At 38.6% G+C, this 18,931-nt stretch overlaps 1 protein-coding gene across 1 annotated transcript in view; it reads left to right on the top strand.

The window, feature by feature from the left end:
- Positions 1–18,931, top strand: part of GPC6 (glypican 6) — a 1,082,024-nt gene that overhangs the window by 539,903 nt on the left and 523,190 nt on the right. The window contains exon 3 of the mRNA XM_080798519.1: positions 10,305–10,696. Within this exon, the coding sequence (XP_080654645.1) occupies positions 10,305–10,696 (392 nt within the window). The remainder of the gene's footprint in view (positions 1–10,304; positions 10,697–18,931) is intronic.

Below are 18,931 nucleotides of genomic sequence, written 5' to 3'. Positions count from 1 at the left end.
CTCCTGGTGGCTCAGTCAGTTTTAAGCATCCAACTCTTGATTTTGGTTCAGGTCATAATCTCAGGGTCGTTGGATCAAGCCCTGCTCTGGGCTCCACACTGGGCATGGAGTCTGCTTAAGATTCTCTCTCTCCCTCTCCGCCCTACCCCACCCCCCACCTTGGGTATGTGCATGCTCCCTCTCTAAAAATAAGTGAATACGTAAATAGATAAATATATAAGTAATAGATATCACAAGAGATTCTTCTTGTACAAAATATAGGTAAAGACAACTCAAAACGCAAAGGTGGCATATGGCAGAATATATGAATACATTATTACTCAGTCTGGTTTTTTAAAACTCATCCTTGGTACTGACTTTTGCTTTTATTTTAATTTAGACATCTCTTGAGCATAGTAAACTATTACTCCAGGACTTCTCAGATCTTTTCAGCACTGAAAGTTTTTTTTCATGGACCCAAAAGGATGTAACTTAACAATTCAGCATGAAATTTGACGATAATACTTTCATTACGAATTTTATATTTAATTGTGTTTCACAACTCAGCTGTTCCCAGTACACTTCAAGTGGTCCTTTTGCATTATGCACTTCAATCCGCATTATGTACTTAAAGCCTAGTTACTCGGGCAGGCATTCCCTTTCCCTTGGCCTTCATTAGCTCCTTTGTTATCAGACCCTATTTCTTTCTCCTCCCAGGCTGTACCCTTCCTTGCTCATCATGGGATAAGCTCGTTGTCCTGTTATCCAAGAAGAGGGGGTGCCTAGGGAGGGAGTGTTAGTTGCTGGAAAAGGAAAAAGAGATACTTGGAAAAGGCAAAGGGACTAGCACACTCTTATCCCCCAAGACCACGGCGAGTGCACCTCCCATACTTTCCGCATGTTGGCCATGCTGTGCTTTCTTCCGGAGACCAGAACATGGGTGGTCTACTGTGACAAAAGAGAACAGGGAACCTAGCGAAGGAGGGGAAAGGAGAGAGTCAGGGCTGACGTGTAATGTAACTCCTCCTTCTGTCATCATTCCTCCTTCCCTGTCCCTATATCCACTGCCAGGCACTGACTAAATGAAAGTCCTGGAAAATAGAGAAGAGCTGCACGTTGAGATCACTCAGGGAGTTTGAGGATAGACTGACACCTGGATCCCACTCCCAGAGCTTATGATTTCATTAGTCTGGAAAGCAGCCTGGCCACCAGGATTCTTTCACGTGATTTTAATGGGCAACCAAGGGTGAGAACCACCTATTAGAATTCTCTGAGAATCGGAAGTCAATTTCCTATGGTTCTTCCTCCTTATTCTCCTTAAGCACCTGCACAATCTCTTGTCGCAATAACGCCGTGTCCCTATCACTGACTTTTCACCTACAGATTAGCTTTGACCCCCACTTCCCAGGGTCCACCCCTGGTGGTTTGGTGGGGCAGATTTTTTTCTACCCCTGGCACAAGCAGGCGGGAAGTAAGGGGAGCTGGCCAAAGAGCTGGGTCTGTAATGGGAAAAATACAGGATCCAAATTTGGGAAACCTAAACAAAACAAAACAAAACAAAATACTTGCTCCTCATTTCAGTGCAGGCAAACACGAAGTTGGAAATGATTTTAAAATCTATAATTTGGAGGCCTAACGGGTTAAACATGCTGTGTGTCATGTCCTGTCTGAGAAGAAAAATGGGTTGTGGGCAAGGCCTGAAGGCATTTGCAGGCCAAGACGAAGGAGCTGTACGATGATGAAAGTGGACTAGGGAAGCACCTCGGGTTTTAATTTCATATGCACCGCTTAGGGTGAGCTGGAAACATCGTCTGCAGGCTCCAAACAGTTGTTTGCTTTTGGCAGCAACCGTCAGCAGATTTCAAATTTAATTCTTGATTCCCAGAATTAATAGTTTATCTATACCACCTTGTGAACGTAAATGGCCTAATCAGACTTTCTCACTTGAAACGATATCTTCTAGAGAAATAACCTACCAAGAAATAAAGCATTTATCAATCTAATGTGTAAAGGATCACTAAGTATAGGGGGAAAAAAAAAAGTTTAACCTTGGGAAATATGCATTCAAGCCAACAATTTCTGTAAACTGCCTTATTGCTTCAAATTTCCCAGTATCAATCAAATACATAGGGGCTGCTTTCCAAGGAACTTTCCTTTTTGAAACTGAATTACACCCCTGAATCTGAAAAGTCTCCTGGAATTTATTCTCTTCAGGTGACTTAATTTAATGGTATTAAATGGAAGGACTTTGTAGGGTATTGATTATTTTTAACAAACACTCATGATGACTTTTCATTAAAATTTTCTTAATGAAAGAGTCTAGTTGATTACATTAGATGCACTGGAAATACATAAAGTGGTAATGTCCAATTGACCTGAAGAATGCATTTCAAAAGACATTATTATATCCTTGGTTTTCTTGATTGATTGGTTAGGAGTATTTCCCTATACCCCTTATGTTTTTGCTTCCTTAAGTTCTAATTTATAAGAGTTTCCAACACACAATGGGAGTAATATAATAAAAATAACCTTTGGATCAACATAGTGAGCAATTTTTGAATTATGTATTGTGATATTTTTGAGAGCAGATTTATTGTTTTCTGAAAATAATTCTTCTAGATTTATGGTGAGCATTGTATTTTGTTATAGGGCCTTATAAAATGTCAAAAGATAGTTTAAATTTCCATTTTTAGTAATTACCATGAAGAGAAAGTTAAAAAGGAAAATTATGAAATTTTCTTTATAATTTTATTGGTTTTTTTTTTCTTTCTCATTTTAGACTGTCTATCTTATCTGCCAGATTTACTGTGGAATTTTCTCCTCGTGAAAATGTCCAGGGGCTCATTAAACCACAACATTAGAAAAATTTAGGGGTGTCTACTTTGAAATCACTGAAATCACCTAGGTCCTCTAAATCATTAAAGTGATTTAAGAATTTACTTTTGGATTTTAGTTACCCTGTAAGGAAATATAAAGAGATGAATGGGCTGCAGGGCTGTGAAAGAAAACTCTAACATATAAGATAAAAATAATGGATGAATTGTTGAACACTGCGTCTGACACTAGTGATGTCCTATGTATTGCCTAATTGAATTTAAATCAAAATAAATAATGGAGAAAAAGAACTTTTATTCTACTACTTAGAGATAACAGACTAATAAATTGTCTTCCTACCTACAAGAAATTGAACTGCATAAAACATTTTGTTGAATTAATGTATCTCCAAACATTTCACTTACGATTTTGACCTTTTATGCCAGGGATTGGCAAAATTTTTCTGTAAAAGCGTGGTTATTAAATATTTGGAGTATTTTGAACCACATGAAGTGTCTGTTGCTGATTCTTCTGTGTTAACATTGGCATTTTATTTGATTTTATTCAAACATTTAAATGTTTAGGTGAATGTGTTCCTGGATATGTATACTTGTTGATAATGTACACATACGATAAAAATTATATATGCAGATATAAAAAATGAGACATATTGAGTCAAATAATTTTAGCCTCCTTTTGTGTGCCACTGTCCTGTGGCCGGTAGCTATAATCCCAGGATCTGTGAGTGATTTCTTCTAGTGGAAGCTGCCCTTTTCAGGAAAGATATACCAATCCTGGGGATGTGAGTATGTCCTCCATTCTCAGTTATATACATGAACTAATTAGCATTAGTGGAAAAAGTAATCACACATGAAAATTATTTGTAATAAATAATTTAAATGTGACTTTAGAGTGCATTCTGCAATTTTTATTTATATGTGGTTTTATCCATTGTCTTTGGAGTTTATTATACTTCCCATGAATCATTCAAATCACAGTGTGAAAGTTTGACTTACGAAAAACTACAAAGCCACCCCATTGTCCTGTTCTTTCTTAGAATTCATCCTTTCTCCTAACAGTGTGAGCTCTGGGTTCATGTTAGTTGAATGGTCTAGGACAACTTGCTTCTTTCTGAGTCTCAGTTTCCTCATCTGCAAACTAGATATACTAATATCTGATTTGCATAAAGTATGTGTATAGTCTGTAACACCGTTTCTTATATAGTGTATGATGCTGACTATACATCAGGCAACGGTTTCAGCCCTGTCTCTAGCTATGTTTGAAATTATCATGGTGGTAATTTAATATTTTCAAATCCATTTGCCCTCTTCATTTAAGGTTTGGTATCTTGACTGTCCTCCAAAACTGCAACAGAAGCAAATGGAAATAATGAAGATATTATTACCAGATTGACTGCATTTTAAAAGAGTTTGTGATGGGGGTGGGGAGCTCTTACTTCTCTGACAGAAATTTGGTTAAATAATCCCTCAAACAGGAAAGATATAGATTACTATTATTAGAATCTCTTTGAAATTATATAACCTATTAATTCCTGGGATGAACTGACTGAGTAATTCATAAAACTTATTATAATATAATGAATTTATAGAAACATATATATACAGACACAGCAAGAGAAAGTATGAATTAAGAGATACAGAAGTCATAAATCATAAAAGAACTTTTGCTTACAGCAACATTGTCTCATAATAGGTTCTTTTTTTTAATGAATTGCTATTTTGAAAATAATTTGATATAATTTCAACCTCATAATTTTTAAAAATGTATACTGAGGGTTGCCATTTCTTACAGAAAAACACAACTGATATTTGGGAAAACTGCTAAGACAATATAATAGGATATCTATTATAGATTCAAAAGCAGCTTGGGAGTTCATTCAAAACATAGTATGCAGGGCATTGCTTGGGTGAAGTATGCAAGTGAACTTGAATGCAGTCAGCTTGGCGAGATCACAGGCTATGAGGTCAAGGCCCAGCAGGGCCAGGAGCAGGAGAGGTAGTAATGAGGCCAAGCAAAGCATGGCTTGGGACAGAGAGCTGTGTCAGAGAAGGAAGTGAGCATCTGGTAAGGCAGTCTTGATAACGAACTTATTTTTGGACAGGAGACACGAGGCCTTCTAAGTATAGATGCACGGGAACTTGGAGCATGGAACAATGTGAATGTTTATGTCTGTATTACTGTACAAGAGTTTGGAGGATGCCAAGATGCCATATTAGTTATGTCCTGCTCTACAATGGGCTGTAGACTCTCTCTCTCTCCTTCTAAGGTGGGCCGATGAACTTACCATTCTCTAAGAAGAGCCCAGACCAGGTAGAGTCAAGATGCATTTCACTGGACACTCATGTCCCTCCATCACTAGTCCCACTTTCTAAAGCCCTGCCATGTAACAGGCACCAGACATGGAATTGGTAATATTAGCCAATAACAGTCTTACCCATGAGTATAATGTATGTTTCAGTTCCTTTCAGTGAGAGCGCAGCTCCTCGAATTTATCTCAAAAATGAATTGCGGGCTGTCTCTATAAATGTTCTGGGTTTTTCTCTGAATGTTTTGATACCCTATTTTTAGACCTCTGGAATTTCTCAGTAGGAGGATAACTCTCCGTGGGTGGATTAAGAGTGATTTTGTCTCCCCAAGGGACGTTTGCTCATGTCTGGAGACCTGTTTGGTTGTTGGTGCTCGGGGAGGGATAGGCTATCGGCAGCAAGTAGAGAGAGGCCAGGGATGCTGTTTGATATCCTACAGGGCACAGGGCTGACCCGCAACAACCGATATTGTCCAGCTCACAATGTCAACAGTGCTGAGGCTGAGACCCCTGCTATAGGGAACCACATCCAGGTGTCCACGCCTCATAGGCTAGGATGTGCCAAGGGTGACACTTCCTGTTGCAAGGTCTCTGTGAGCAGCCCCAGTGTTTACCTCTTCTCATAGGGTCGCACATCTCTAGAGTGTGAAGAGACAGGCCATTCAGGGACCTTGTGTTCTCACCCTCCAAGTCCAGCATAACAGAGAGTAAAGTCACTATGATTCTTCTTCCATGAATGTCCTCATTAACTCAGCATTTTCCTGGTCATCCTATCTGGTCATTGTGTAAGCAAGGAGACTTTTGAAAGGAGAAATCATCTCCTCAGATGTGTCTGAATGCTCATAGGTGTATGCAGAGTGAGAAAGGACAGCCCTATTGACTTGTCCTTGAAAAAGACATGGTGGGGGTGGTCAGGGTCATAGCTTTATTGTGTCTGTGAATCATAACCCTTACTGGACATCAACTTTCCCAACCATGTTTCCCTCCACGACAGCTCTTCTGGGTCTTTCCTTACCCAGACCTTGGACTGGTTCATCCAGCTGGGCTAATTGAAATGATTTAACATGCTTTAGTGGAGGCGAGGGTAGAAAAAGACACTCAACATGAATTTGTGGGTTTAAAGAAGCAAATTTAGGATACCTGTTTCCCCCGGCAGGACAAGTACTATCGGTTACCGAGTATACAGATACAATTGCCACTGACCGGAGACCAAAGCTTCTCACACTCATTGTGTTGCGATCACAAGAATGTATACCACCATCTTGAAGCATTCATTGCAAACAGACTTTCAGTGAGAAGTGTTTTGGAGAGCAGGGGAGGAGGAAAATGCTACAGTCTCTAGGTAAATGCCGTATAGCACATAATCCCGTCTCCATGCACAGTCCGCCTGTATCAATGAGACATTTCCAGCTCGATTGGGCAAACCTTTATGCTGTTTCCATGGACTCGGATGCCTTGAGAGCCTCTGATCTGCCTTTCCTCTCTTGCTAGCACCTCCCTCGGCCCTGTGTGCACCTCACATCTTGATGCATTCCTTGGGAGGCTTCATTTGAAGCCTTACTCGGATGTCCTCAGGGCAACTTTTGGCTCCTCAGAGTTGAATTTTGCCCCTTAAGAGGCCTCTGCAAGGGATCGGGCAGCGTGCAGACTTTCTTGTTTGCCTTTGGAACAGCGGTGATTTTTATCTACAAGATTGTTCCCCCCACTTGAAGCAATCTGCCCCGCAGCAAACAGCTGTCTGCACCCAGATCTCCCCTCTAGATGAATAAAATCCTTCCAGAGGCTAATGCTGGCTGGAAAAAGTGCTTTTGTGCATCTGTGAAGCATAACGGAGCCCTAAGCAACAACCTTTGATGTATATTTTGTGAATGGGGAAGAGAAAAAAAAATCAAAAACATTTTTTTTCTGCCACACTGTTTCTTGCAGATGAAAATTTTTGTTGACTGAAGGCTTTACCCAATGTGCAGTTTGCCCTCGCCGATTAAACGAAGGTTGGATTGAGATCGTTTTTCCCTACATCGCTCTTCAATTTTGTTCTCTGTGCTGTATGGGCATAATACTTCATCAGCAAAGTGGGTCCAATAACTGTCTTCCCAATCTCCGTCTTGTTTGGTTTGCTGAGAAACAATTTTCATCCAAGCATAAAATACTTTGTTCAGAGTCAACCTTCAAAAGGTGGAAATCTAAGTCTATAGGCAGGCTAAAAATGAAATGAGGGTACTTATTTTTGGAGGGCATTAGTTTTGCCTCAGTACCTTGGATCCCTATCTTTCATAAGATCTAAGATCAATGTACCTTAAGGTAGCAACATTTGTCATAATTGCCTGATACATTAGCATCTTTCAGTACCAAATATTAACTTTGACTCTGAGATCAGTAAACCATATAATGATTTTGAGCGAGGAATAATAACTTGACTTTTGAGGACCAGTGAAGCTAATAGCAAACTTTGGAGACAATGACATATCCTTAGACAGAATTGAAGCTTAGAATCTAATGAAATGTTTCTTGAGCCCTATTTATTGAAAGATGAGAACTTGGTTTCATTATTCAATGATGAATATGAATTTAGGCATACAGAAGCAAACCACAAGATACAATAAGTGAGCAGGCTGTTTTCAACCATTCAGCCTCAAAGCAGACATAAGTCCAATATTTCATGTTCCCTGTATCAGGAGGGGAAGAGCCTAAGGAGTGTTACTTTCAGTAAAAGCAAAAAAATAAAAATTTCATCCTCGTAGAGAAGCATTTATACCCCGTCTTTGCAGAGCAATGAGAGTGAGAAGATCTTTTTTTACTTTTTTTTTTAAGCTCTTTGAAAATCCAGACCACACTATTGATTACTAACTATTCATTGCTGAAGGCAGTACTCTGTATTCAATAAATTAAGCTTTAATTCCTGAGTCCAACAAAATAATTGACCTCAAAAAGAAGATAAATGAATAGGCTGTCCTGAGCTCATGATTAGAATCCACTTTCTAGTCTCATTATATTAGTATTTTTCAATTCAGTGATTTTTCCATTCTTCTCTAGTTTCGTTCACAATCTATAACACCTTTCACCCGGCTCCTCTATCAACAAGGCCAAGCTGTTTCCATTCTTGGTTTCAAGAATGAAAGATTTTAATTTGGTATTTTTATACTTTAGTATTAATATTGATCATTTAATATCCTTTCCATTTTAGGACAGACTAGGTAACTAATATTTCTGAAAAATTATGAAATGTTCTTGATTGCATAACATGGACATAGAACATACAGAAATATTTTGATTAATTGATCCTTTGAAATTTTTGAAAAATTTACTCTATTTGCACCAACGCCGATTTTCCTTACTGAATCCTTGAAGATTAGGGAGGTTTAATAATATTTATCCTGATTTCACATTTGGGAAAAAATTAGGATAAGAAATATTTGGTGGCTTGGATAAGATCACACAGGGTTTGTAAACCATGACCTAGGAAATCCCTCACTTTTTGCTGCCACTGTAGCCACAAAATTTCTATATTTAAGAAAGTGTATTCTTTCGTAATAAAAAGGTAAACATGTGAATAGAGTCCTTTTTAAGGTTTGATGCTTTGGTTTCATTTGAAAACAACTATAAAATAATCCTATTATTGTTACAGGCACCATCTAATGATCAGAACAGTGGTTCAATGTTACATTTTTCAGAACCAAAGTGGCTAACTCAAGGTCTTCTAATAAAGCAGAAATAAGGTGTTAACTTCCAAGGAATCTATAGAGAGATTCATGGCTTCTTTCCTTCTGTGTCTCAGGAGAAAACCCTCCAGGGTTCCAGAAAAAAAGAAATTACTTGTTTGTTTGCTTGTTTTTGTTTGTTTCCTACTGGGACTCCTTGAGGTGTGCTGGACTTGCTTGTCCTTGCATTAGCTGAGAGAGGACATGGTATCAGAGAACGGAGAGAACTATGAGAGGTCAAACAGGATCCCTCTGATGTTGGGAACTTGAATTTAAAAACTCAGATGCATTATCTTGTCTTAGCCTCTTCCCCACCTCAAATCACGTTCTCCAAATGGGATAAAACTTGAGCTTCCTTCCTGAAGTTCATTTGTGCAAATGGACTGGTGTCCTTAAGTACATGAAGTATGTCTCAGGGGGGCCTCATGTGAGGCCCAGAGAGGCTAACAGTACCCAGTGACAGTAATTTCTAATTTCTTGGGTGCCTGGCTGGCTCAGTGGGTTAAAGCCTCTGCCTTCGGCTCAGGTAGTGATCCAAGGTTTAGGGATCGGGCCCCGCATCGGGCTCTCTGCTCAGCGGGGAGCCTGCTTCCCCCCATCTCTCTGCCTGCCTCTCTGCCTACTTGTGATCTCTCTCTCTCTCTGTCAAATAAATAAATAAAATCCTTAAAAAAATTTCTAATTTCTTGCATCCTATAAGTGAGTCCACTAATATTCAAGTCCTGTGTGATAGCAGAATTCATTTCTTGGTGTACTCTTTTTCCGTTAGAACTTTTTAGGCAGGAAGCCCAATTGCCTATATTTTATTCAAATTCTATAAAATGATGTTTTATATTTATAATGACAATGCAAAGTACTTCATAACTTTCTGATTCATTATGGCAAACTAAATTATGTTCATTAGAGCTTTGGTATTAAGTGAATTTAATTGCATTATGAATCTCTGAACACTGATAATTGATTGCTATATATAGCAACTACAAAGAGTCCAAAATATTACACTAATTTAAATATCCCATTTATGAACTAGTCCAAATAACAGCAATTTAATTGAATTTGGTAGTAGAACAGATTTGTAAATAGGTCAGAGCAAAAGTTTTTTATCAGTATGCATTTGTTATTATGTTAATGACAATACTTTGCAACATATTTTGATTTGAGTATATCAAATTAAGATTTCCTAAAATTTAACAATAAATGAAAAAAGAAGCAACTACTTTGGAGGAGTAGTGAATGGTATACTCCTAATGTCAACGGACGTTCTCTCAAGCGGATATCATGTCTTCTGTTTTCTTTGACTCATAGAAGATCATAGATATAGGGCAAGCCTTGTGTAAAATATTGTCACCTGTTCATTGATATCTTAACCACAGGATATATATTTATTTGAAAAGGACCTTTAGAAACTGTTGCTTCTAAGCTAAGTGGATGCATGGGGGCATTCCAGATCTCACCCATTCATAACGGTTTCCTTGTTTTCTTCCCAGAATTTTTCCGAGAGCTCCTGGAGAATGCAGAAAAGTCGCTGAACGATATGTTTGTACGGACGTACGGAATGCTGTACATGCAGAATTCAGAAGTGTTCCAGGACCTTTTCACGGAGCTGAAAAGATACTATACCGGGGGCAATGTAAATCTGGAGGAGATGCTCAATGACTTCTGGGCTCGGCTCCTGGAACGGATGTTCCAGCTCATCAACCCACAGTATCACTTCAGCGAGGACTACCTGGAATGTGTGAGCAAGTACACGGACCAGCTGAAGCCGTTCGGAGATGTACCCCGGAAACTGAAAATTCAGGTCACCCGCGCCTTCATTGCTGCCCGGACTTTTGTCCAGGGGCTCACTGTGGGCAGAGAAGTTGCAAACCGAGTTTCCAAGGTAATTGAAAATCTGCCATCTTTCTCATTGGTCTTCCTCTTTTGCTCTGTTTTTAAAACAACCGTTCAAAAAAAAAAAAAAAAATTTTTTTTCAAGGTGAAATTTCTCCCTTACAGCAGACCTTACTCTTAGCGAAATCAGATGAAGGTCAAGGTTTAATTCTGGTTTTTGGTTTTTTTTCTTTTCTTGCTTTGTGTGAGAGAAGACAGGATTTCAGTCCATTCCATGTTTGGAACATAATGTCAGCATTCATCAGCGAGATAGCAGAGGAGCTTTTATCAGGAATGGTGCGGAAACAGGTGTCTTGTAACCAGGACTACTTGGCACTTGCGATCAGAGTTTTCAGAATGATAAATAGTCGTGAAACAGTCCATCCGGAGGTTCTAATCCCCGAGGAAGTCACAAGGCGATAGACTTCATGAGGTCTGCAAGTAGAGACAAGCTGCTGTTCGAACGGCATCTCCTGGCATTTCTTCTTCTTTATCACTCTTGTGAAAGTGGCCAGATTCCTTCGTAGTGGAGGAAGATCCCTTTGCTAACACCTGTGCAACTGGATTAGGGAGGAATAAGGAATACAAAGTATAGATTCTGGCGGAGAATTCCTTTTGTTATCCGTTAGCTTTGTAATTCAACGCCAAGTACTGCATTGGGCTTATAAGCGAGATAAATGACTAATACCCATCATGCCTTTCCTTGAGGATATCTCTAAACCTTTAATGCAAGGGGTCTTTCTTTAAACATTGACTGTTTTCTGTGTATAGGATATTTGCCTTTGTTTAAATTCTTCCTTGACATTCAACTGTCCTTAGGAGATGGGCTTGCCCATTTATGAGGTCGGCCCCGCAAATAAACTGGAAGGTGATTACTCTAAGAGGTAAAGTAAAAATGATATCTGGTATTATGTTGCCTAAAAAGGTCATATTTGCACAAAGATTAATTCCCCAAACTACTTTCTTATTGCAGGGCTATGGCGAAGAGCCACACACTTCTCATAATTATGGGTACCATGCTACCACGTTTCTTTTTCTCCACTTTGAAGTCCTCAGTATTTACATCTTGCATGAAGACTGTGTATACCCTTCAAAAGTGTTTGTCCATGACATTATTTATAAATTTCATAGCAATCCATTTTTAAATTACATGTCCGTACCCAGTTGATGTGGGCTTAGGGAAAGACTATTTTCTAGAAGTTTCTAAAAATGATAGTCACATGGGATTTAATAATATAAAGGGCATATGATACTGATGTAAAAAACTATGGTTTTTTTTTTCCAACTGAAAATCAACAATATTCTAGCTGTAAAGGAACTAGAGCCCCAAAAGTAGATTAATAAGGAATTAGCCAGGTGGAATAGCAAGAGGAAATATCACTTGGGAAAGTCTAAACTATAGATAAGTATGAGAAATAAACATATACCCCATATATTCTTGAACAGATAGCTTTTTTGAAAAAAAAATTAAAAATAAAGATAACTTTAGTTCCAGGGGCTTCAAATTGAAGTCTTTTCTTTTGTTGAAGAATGAAACACACAACCAGCTTTTAAAACAACACGAGGTAAGAAATTCAAAGCATGGACTGATGTATACAATGCAACATCCTTGATTGTTTACTTGGATTCTAGCTGAGTGGGAATAATAATTATATGCAACTATTTTTGGCCTGGGGATGTTCTGGTGCAATAAGAGAGTGTTTTCTAGCAAAGTATCTAAAAAGCCTTGGGAGAGGCCACTGCCAGTTCTCAGAAGGTAGCATTAACAATTGCCCAGAGATGCCCCCCTCCCTTTTATCATTCCCTATCTCAGTCTGCGGTCTTTACAGATGAAAATCTAATCTACTAGTCTTTCTTGCCTGGAAGTTGACATCATGGAGCAACCACCAGTAGAGTGTGGCTTTGCATTTTTTTCTGGACATGATGAGAAGAAACACTGATCTCATGCTTCTCCTGATCCTTGCATGGGCAACATCCATCTGCCAAGCAACTGCTGTGGGTTTGTGATGTTGTTTGTGGTCCCGTAACCATGGAATGTTGACTGTTCTGTGCAGACATTGGCTTGTCTGGCCTGAGTTTCATGAGCCCTAATCTAGGCAAATCATAAATCCTGGGCTGACATTTGCACACCACCTTCTGGTAGAAAGATAGATAGAGAGAAAGAGAGAGACATACAGATAGAGATATGTGGTTTAAAAGAAGTTGGGCATCTTTTTTTTCTAAAATACTTTATGGAGGTGCCTGAGTGGCTCAGTCAGTTAGGCATTGCCTTTGGCTCAGGTCATGATCTCAGGGTCCTGGGATCAAGTTCAGCATCGGGGTCCATGGAGAGCCTGTTTCTCTCTCTCTCCTGTTCCCCCTGCTTGTGTTCTCTCTCCCTCTCTGTCAGATAAGTGAATAAAATCTTTGAAAAAAAAAAAAAAGAAAGAAAATACCTTATGACTCAAGGATTTAAGCATTTTTACCAATGAGCTTTCTCTCCTAATGATTGCCAGATGGCCGGTAGCTGAGTAAACCAGAAATAGATCTACTAGGATTATTGGTGTGCTGATAATTTTCAGCACCCAAAGTATTTTTTTTTGTAATCAGAATAAAATATTACAGGGCTAAATAAGTTAAACAGAGAAGGAAGAATGGCGTTGGAGATATAAACTGTTCATAAACCGGAAACCTCCCTGTGGTCCATTACTTGAGTGATTTAAAGTTGATGAAATGATTGCAGAAGAGGGAAGGAACTCAACGTAGAATTCCCAAGTGGAAATCAACAAACTAGGTTATCTCCTGTATCTTGATTTGGAGAATACTTTTTTTTTTCCTTTCGTTTCTCTTCTCTCTTTCAGTGGCTTCCTAAATCTTGGGGAAGATGTCATTAATAGCTTCTAATTAATTGTTTTGACTGGGAAATTTATCTCTTTGGCAAAACACAGCCATTTGACACAAATGTTTTGACATGATATTATAGGGAAATTTCTTACCAGAAAAATGGAGGAATACTTTGTAGGTATCAACACAGTTATTTTTTAAATTTCTCCTTTGCCACCTTATAGATAAAAGCCTTGTCTTCTTCTAGGTACTGAATGGAGCTAGTTAATTTCAAGTAACTGTAACTGGAGATCTGGTTCTTAGAAGTGTTGAACGATTCTGGAGTGAGCATCTGTGGTCAGTTAGCCAGGATTCGTTTTCTCTTTGAATGACTATTTTTATCTAGTGCCAAGTGTTGCCAAAATAAGGATATTTGGTAACTTGCATACTTTATTGGTGGAAGTATAAATGGACACGTTCACTTTGGATAGCAATTAGAAAATACCTGTACCATTGAAAAAGTGCATATCCCAAAACTCCAGTTCTACCCCTGGAATGGATCAGGTAGGCATGTACGTGCGTACAGGTAGATATGTAAACGCATGTTAACAGCAGCACTGTTTGCAGTAACATGAAAAGTAAAAAGATCACAAACGTCCCATCTGTATACATCATGATTCTTTTACACCATGAAATCCTATGGGGCATTGAAAATAAGTGAACTACAGCCACACTTGTGGATGTAATCACAGAAACCTCATTTTGAGAGAAGAAAATCACCAAAGCATACAATATATATAAAGTTCAAATAATGTAAAATGAAGCAATGTAGTATTTAGGAATAAACTATATGTAAGAAAAAATTTTTAAACTGTAAATACAAACATCAGATGGCCATTACCTTTGGGGGTTAGGTTTGGAGATTTTATAAAGGAAGGATACACAGGGGTTTCTAAAGTTATTGATAACATACTGTCTTAAGCTCTAGGCTATGTGTGGGTGGAGAGTGGATTTAAAACCATTTTAATGAAAAAGATTGGAGTGGGGAAGGACTTTGCCATTGTCCCTCTCTGATTCTCTTCATTTGATCAAGTCCCCAAGCTACCTTCTTTAGTTTTTCAGGTTTACTGCGGCTCCTGACTTGTTAACCATTGAGTTTCCATGCCCGTATTGTGCTGAATGATACTAGGTAGGCAAAGGCCTTAAAGGAAGATAAAAAGCAAAGTTTGATAATGTTGTAGCTTGGAGAGAAAGAATCTAGACTATTGTTTAGCATTGTCCCTTTCTGAAGACACCACTCTCATACCCTTATATATATACCCATTCATGACTGGAAACGTGGATGGCAGCTTGTCAGACTCTGTGAAGCCCACAGACAGAGGCCTGCCTGAAGAGGTGTTAACAGGTTGTCTACTTAGACCAAGCTTCAACTATTTGTCACGAAGGCAAATATAGAAATGACTCTTGTGTCTTCACTGATCTGTCCTGATGCCATTTAAACAAAGAAGACATGACTTTCCCATCTTTCTGCTTTAATAAAAGTGAGTTCTATGAGTAAACACTGTAAATTATGTCAATACAACTACATCAACTATGCAAGTCATTTCAATGATTCATTCCAGACAGTGTGGTAGATAATAGAGCTGAGATCCATAGAACTTGCACTATTGCTAAAGACTGCCATGGATCTTTTTTTCTGCCTGTCTGTCTGTGTATCTATCTGTCCACTTATCCATCCATCCATCCGTCTACCTAAAATCCTTCTTTCTTGTGGGTCATGACTTTGACAAGAAAGTCTGGCTTTTAGTCTTTAGGAAGACCAGAATATATTCATCAGTAGACACGTGCCATGTCTGCTATACACACTGTTGTTTTTGCATGAAGAGCCTCCTGGCTGGTTCATCTACCTAAGTAAACAGCTTTGCATTAACAATGCAATGCCTAGAAAGCAATAAACAGAGAGTCAATTTTCAATAAATGTGCTTGATGGACTATAAGGCTGAGAAAATTTATCATCAAATTTGATGAAATGAAGGCTATGAAATACATCCATTGAGAGCATTCTCTGATCTCAGTGGAAAACCATTCTGAAGAATTTACCATGGATATAATTTACAAGAGAAATGGTATTCTATTTAGGTCTTTGCTTTTGGGAAAGAATTTAAGATATAAGGTAAGAACACCTGGTGTAGCTATCACCTGGCTCATTTGTCTTGTGCCTTTTATGGTGATCTTCTAATTGGAGTTAACTTCTGTGGAGTCATCCAAAAATGAAAAGGACCACAGAAAGTTCTTAGGTGAATGAAACCTTTTTATAGTTCTTCTGTGGTTAGTGTATTTTCTTCTGTAATTGATGATTATTCAATGTAGGTTACTTTAGTAATTTACAGTGTTAGGAAGACTAGATAAGCCTTTCGAAATTATCAATAATGTTTCTATGTTTACAACTTTTAAGTCAGCATAAATAATGCATGCTTGCTGCTTTTATGATGGTGGTGTGGACATTATATTTAGAAAGTATTTTGCAGTTGATAAATAAATAATTTCATGATAAAAATAGTAACAAAATACTAGTGCTAAGAGCCATTACAATAAAAATAGCTTATTAATATAATTCATTGAAAATGTATGAAGTTTACCATGGTGTAGTACTATGCAAAGCAGTCTACCATTTAATGCAATCCCTATCAAAATGCCACCAGAATTTTTCACAGAGCTAGAACAAATTATCCTAAGATTTGTATGGAAACACAAAAGACCCCAAATAGCCAAAATCTTGAAAAAGAAAAGCAAAGCTGGAAGCATCACAGTTCTGGGCTTCAAGCTATATTACAAAGCTGTAGTCATCAGGACAGTATGGTAGTGACACAAAAACAGACACATAGATCAATGGAACAGAATAGAAAGTGCAGAAATAGACCCACAGCTATATGGTGAACTAATCTTCAACAAAGCAGGAAAGAATAGCCAGTGGAAAAAAGATGGTCTCTTCAACAAATAGTACTGGGAAAACTGGACAGCTGCATGCAAAAGAATGAAATGTGGACCACTCTGTTATACCATACCCAAAAATAAATTCAAAATAGATGCAAGACCTAAACATGAGGCAGGAAATTATCTAAATCCTAGAGAAGGACACAGGCAGCAACCTCTTTGAACTCAGCGATGCAACTTCTACTAGACATGTCTCCAGAGACAAGGGAAGGGACAGCCAAAAATGAACTTTGGGACTTCATCAAGATAAAAAGCTTTTGCATAGAGAAGGAAATAATCATCAACACTAAAAGACAACCTAAGGAATGGGAGATGATATTTGCAAATGACATTCTATAAAGGGTTAGTATTCAAAATCTACAAAGAACCTATCAAACTCCTGGGTGGTTCAGTTGGTTGGGTGTCTGACTCTTGATTTTGGCCCAGGTCATGATCTCAGGGTAGTGGGATCCAGCCTCATGTTGGGCTCCACGCTCAGCATGGGTTTTGCTTGGGATTCTCTCCCTCTCCTTCTGGCCTTCCCATCCCTGCTTGCTTGCTTGCTCACTCTCTCTCTTAAAAAAAAAAGAAAAGAAAAGAAAAGAAAAGGCACCTGTCAAACTCAACACCCCAAAAAATAATCTAGTTAGGAAATGGGCAGAAGACATGAAAAGACATCTTTCCAAAGAAGACCCACAGATGGCCAACAGACACCTGAAAAGAGGCTCAGCATCACTCATCATCAGGGAAATACAAATTAAAAGCATGATGAGATAGTCAGAATGGCTATAATTAATAATGCAGGAAATGACAGATGTTGGCAAACATGTGGAGAAAGAGGAACCCTCTTACACTATTGGTGGGAATGCAAACTTGTGCAGCCACTCTGGAAAATAGTATGGAGGTTCCTCAAAAAGTTGAAAATAGAGGGGAACCTGAGTAGCCCAGTCAGTTAAGTGTGCCACTTGGTTTCAGCCCAGGTCGTAATCTCAAGGTCATGAGACTGAGCCCGTTGTCGGACTCTGGGCTCAGTGCAAAGTCTGCTTGGGTCTCTCTCTCTCTCTCTCTCTCCTTCTCCATCTACCCTCCCCCAAAATAAATAAATAAATCTTAAAAAGGAATAAAAAAGATTAAAAATAGAACTTCCATACACCCGTAATTGCACTATCAGGTATTTGCCCAAAGAATATAATAATACCGATTCAAAGGAGCACATGCACCCCAATGTTTATAGCAGCATTATCAACAGTAGCCAAACTATGGAAAGAGCCCAAGTGTCCATCAAATGATGAATGGATAAAGAAGAGGTGGTGTATGTATGCAATGGAATATTACTCAGCCATCAAAAAATGAAATCTTGCTGTTTGCAACAGGGTGGATGGAGCTAGAGCATAGGATGCTAACTAAGCAGAGTAAGTAAGTCAGAGAAAGACAAATAGCGTATAATTTCACTCATATGTGGAATTTAAGAAACAAAACAGATGAACATGGTAGACAGGGAAAAAAAGAGAGGAAGGCAAAGTGTAAGAGTCTTAAATGTAGAGAACAAACTGAGGGTTGCTGGAGGGCAGGTGGGTGGCGGGATGGACAAAATGGTGGTGGGCATTACAGAGGGCACTTGTGATGAGCACTGGGTGTTGTATGTAAGTGGTGAATCACTAAATTCTGCTCCTGAAACCAATTTTACATTGTACGTTCACTAATTGGAATTTAAATAAAACTTAAAAAAAAAAAAACAACACTTTGGTTATTTTGATTAAAACAGTCAAAATTTCTCATTAATTTTAAGTTCTCTTAAAAATATATAGTTTAGGTGTATGGATTTCAAAAATGGTTGAGATAAGAAGAGGGTAGAAATTGAGGAAAATGAAGCCATTTATTTCCAATGCATTAAAAGCTATTTTGTGGGGCACCAAGGTGGCTCAGGCCGTGGTTAAGCTTCTGACTGTTCGTTTCAGCTCGGGTCATGATCTCAGTGTCCCAGGATCGAGCCCCAAGCCAGGCTCCGCACTCAGCAGGAGTCTGCTTGATATTCTGTCTCTCCTCCCTCTGACTTTCCTGCCACTCTCTCTCTCTGTCTCTCTAAAATAAATAAATCTTTTAAAAAAACTATTTGTGTATTCTTTTTGTAGCTTGTGTCTCTTTCTAATACCTATACCTCAGTTAGGCTATTTTATTTAGAAATTACACTATCTACTGGAATTCCATTAAAATGAGCACTTTCTCCCTGTTGCATTTGATAATGAAGTTTTATTCCTATTGAAAGGAGAAGTTAACGAGTTCCTTAACTCTGTCTAAATAAAGCAGAGCTAGGAAAAGACTGTGAACCACAGTTCTGACTGCTCCTAACAGGTATAGTCTTCCTGTCCTCTACGGTCCAAGATGGAGTGGTTGTAATAACCCAATATTCATCTGATCCAAGTGTGGATTCTTAAAGAAGTGGAGGTGTTCTGGAGATTAGTTTCTGTCC

Source organism: Martes martes (genome assembly GCF_963455335.1).
Source record: "Martes martes genome assembly, chromosome: 3".
Lineage (NCBI taxonomy): Eukaryota > Metazoa > Chordata > Mammalia > Carnivora > Mustelidae > Martes > Martes martes.
The sequence above is the reverse complement of the archived record's forward strand: the minus strand, read 5'-3'. Positions and strand labels throughout refer to the sequence as shown.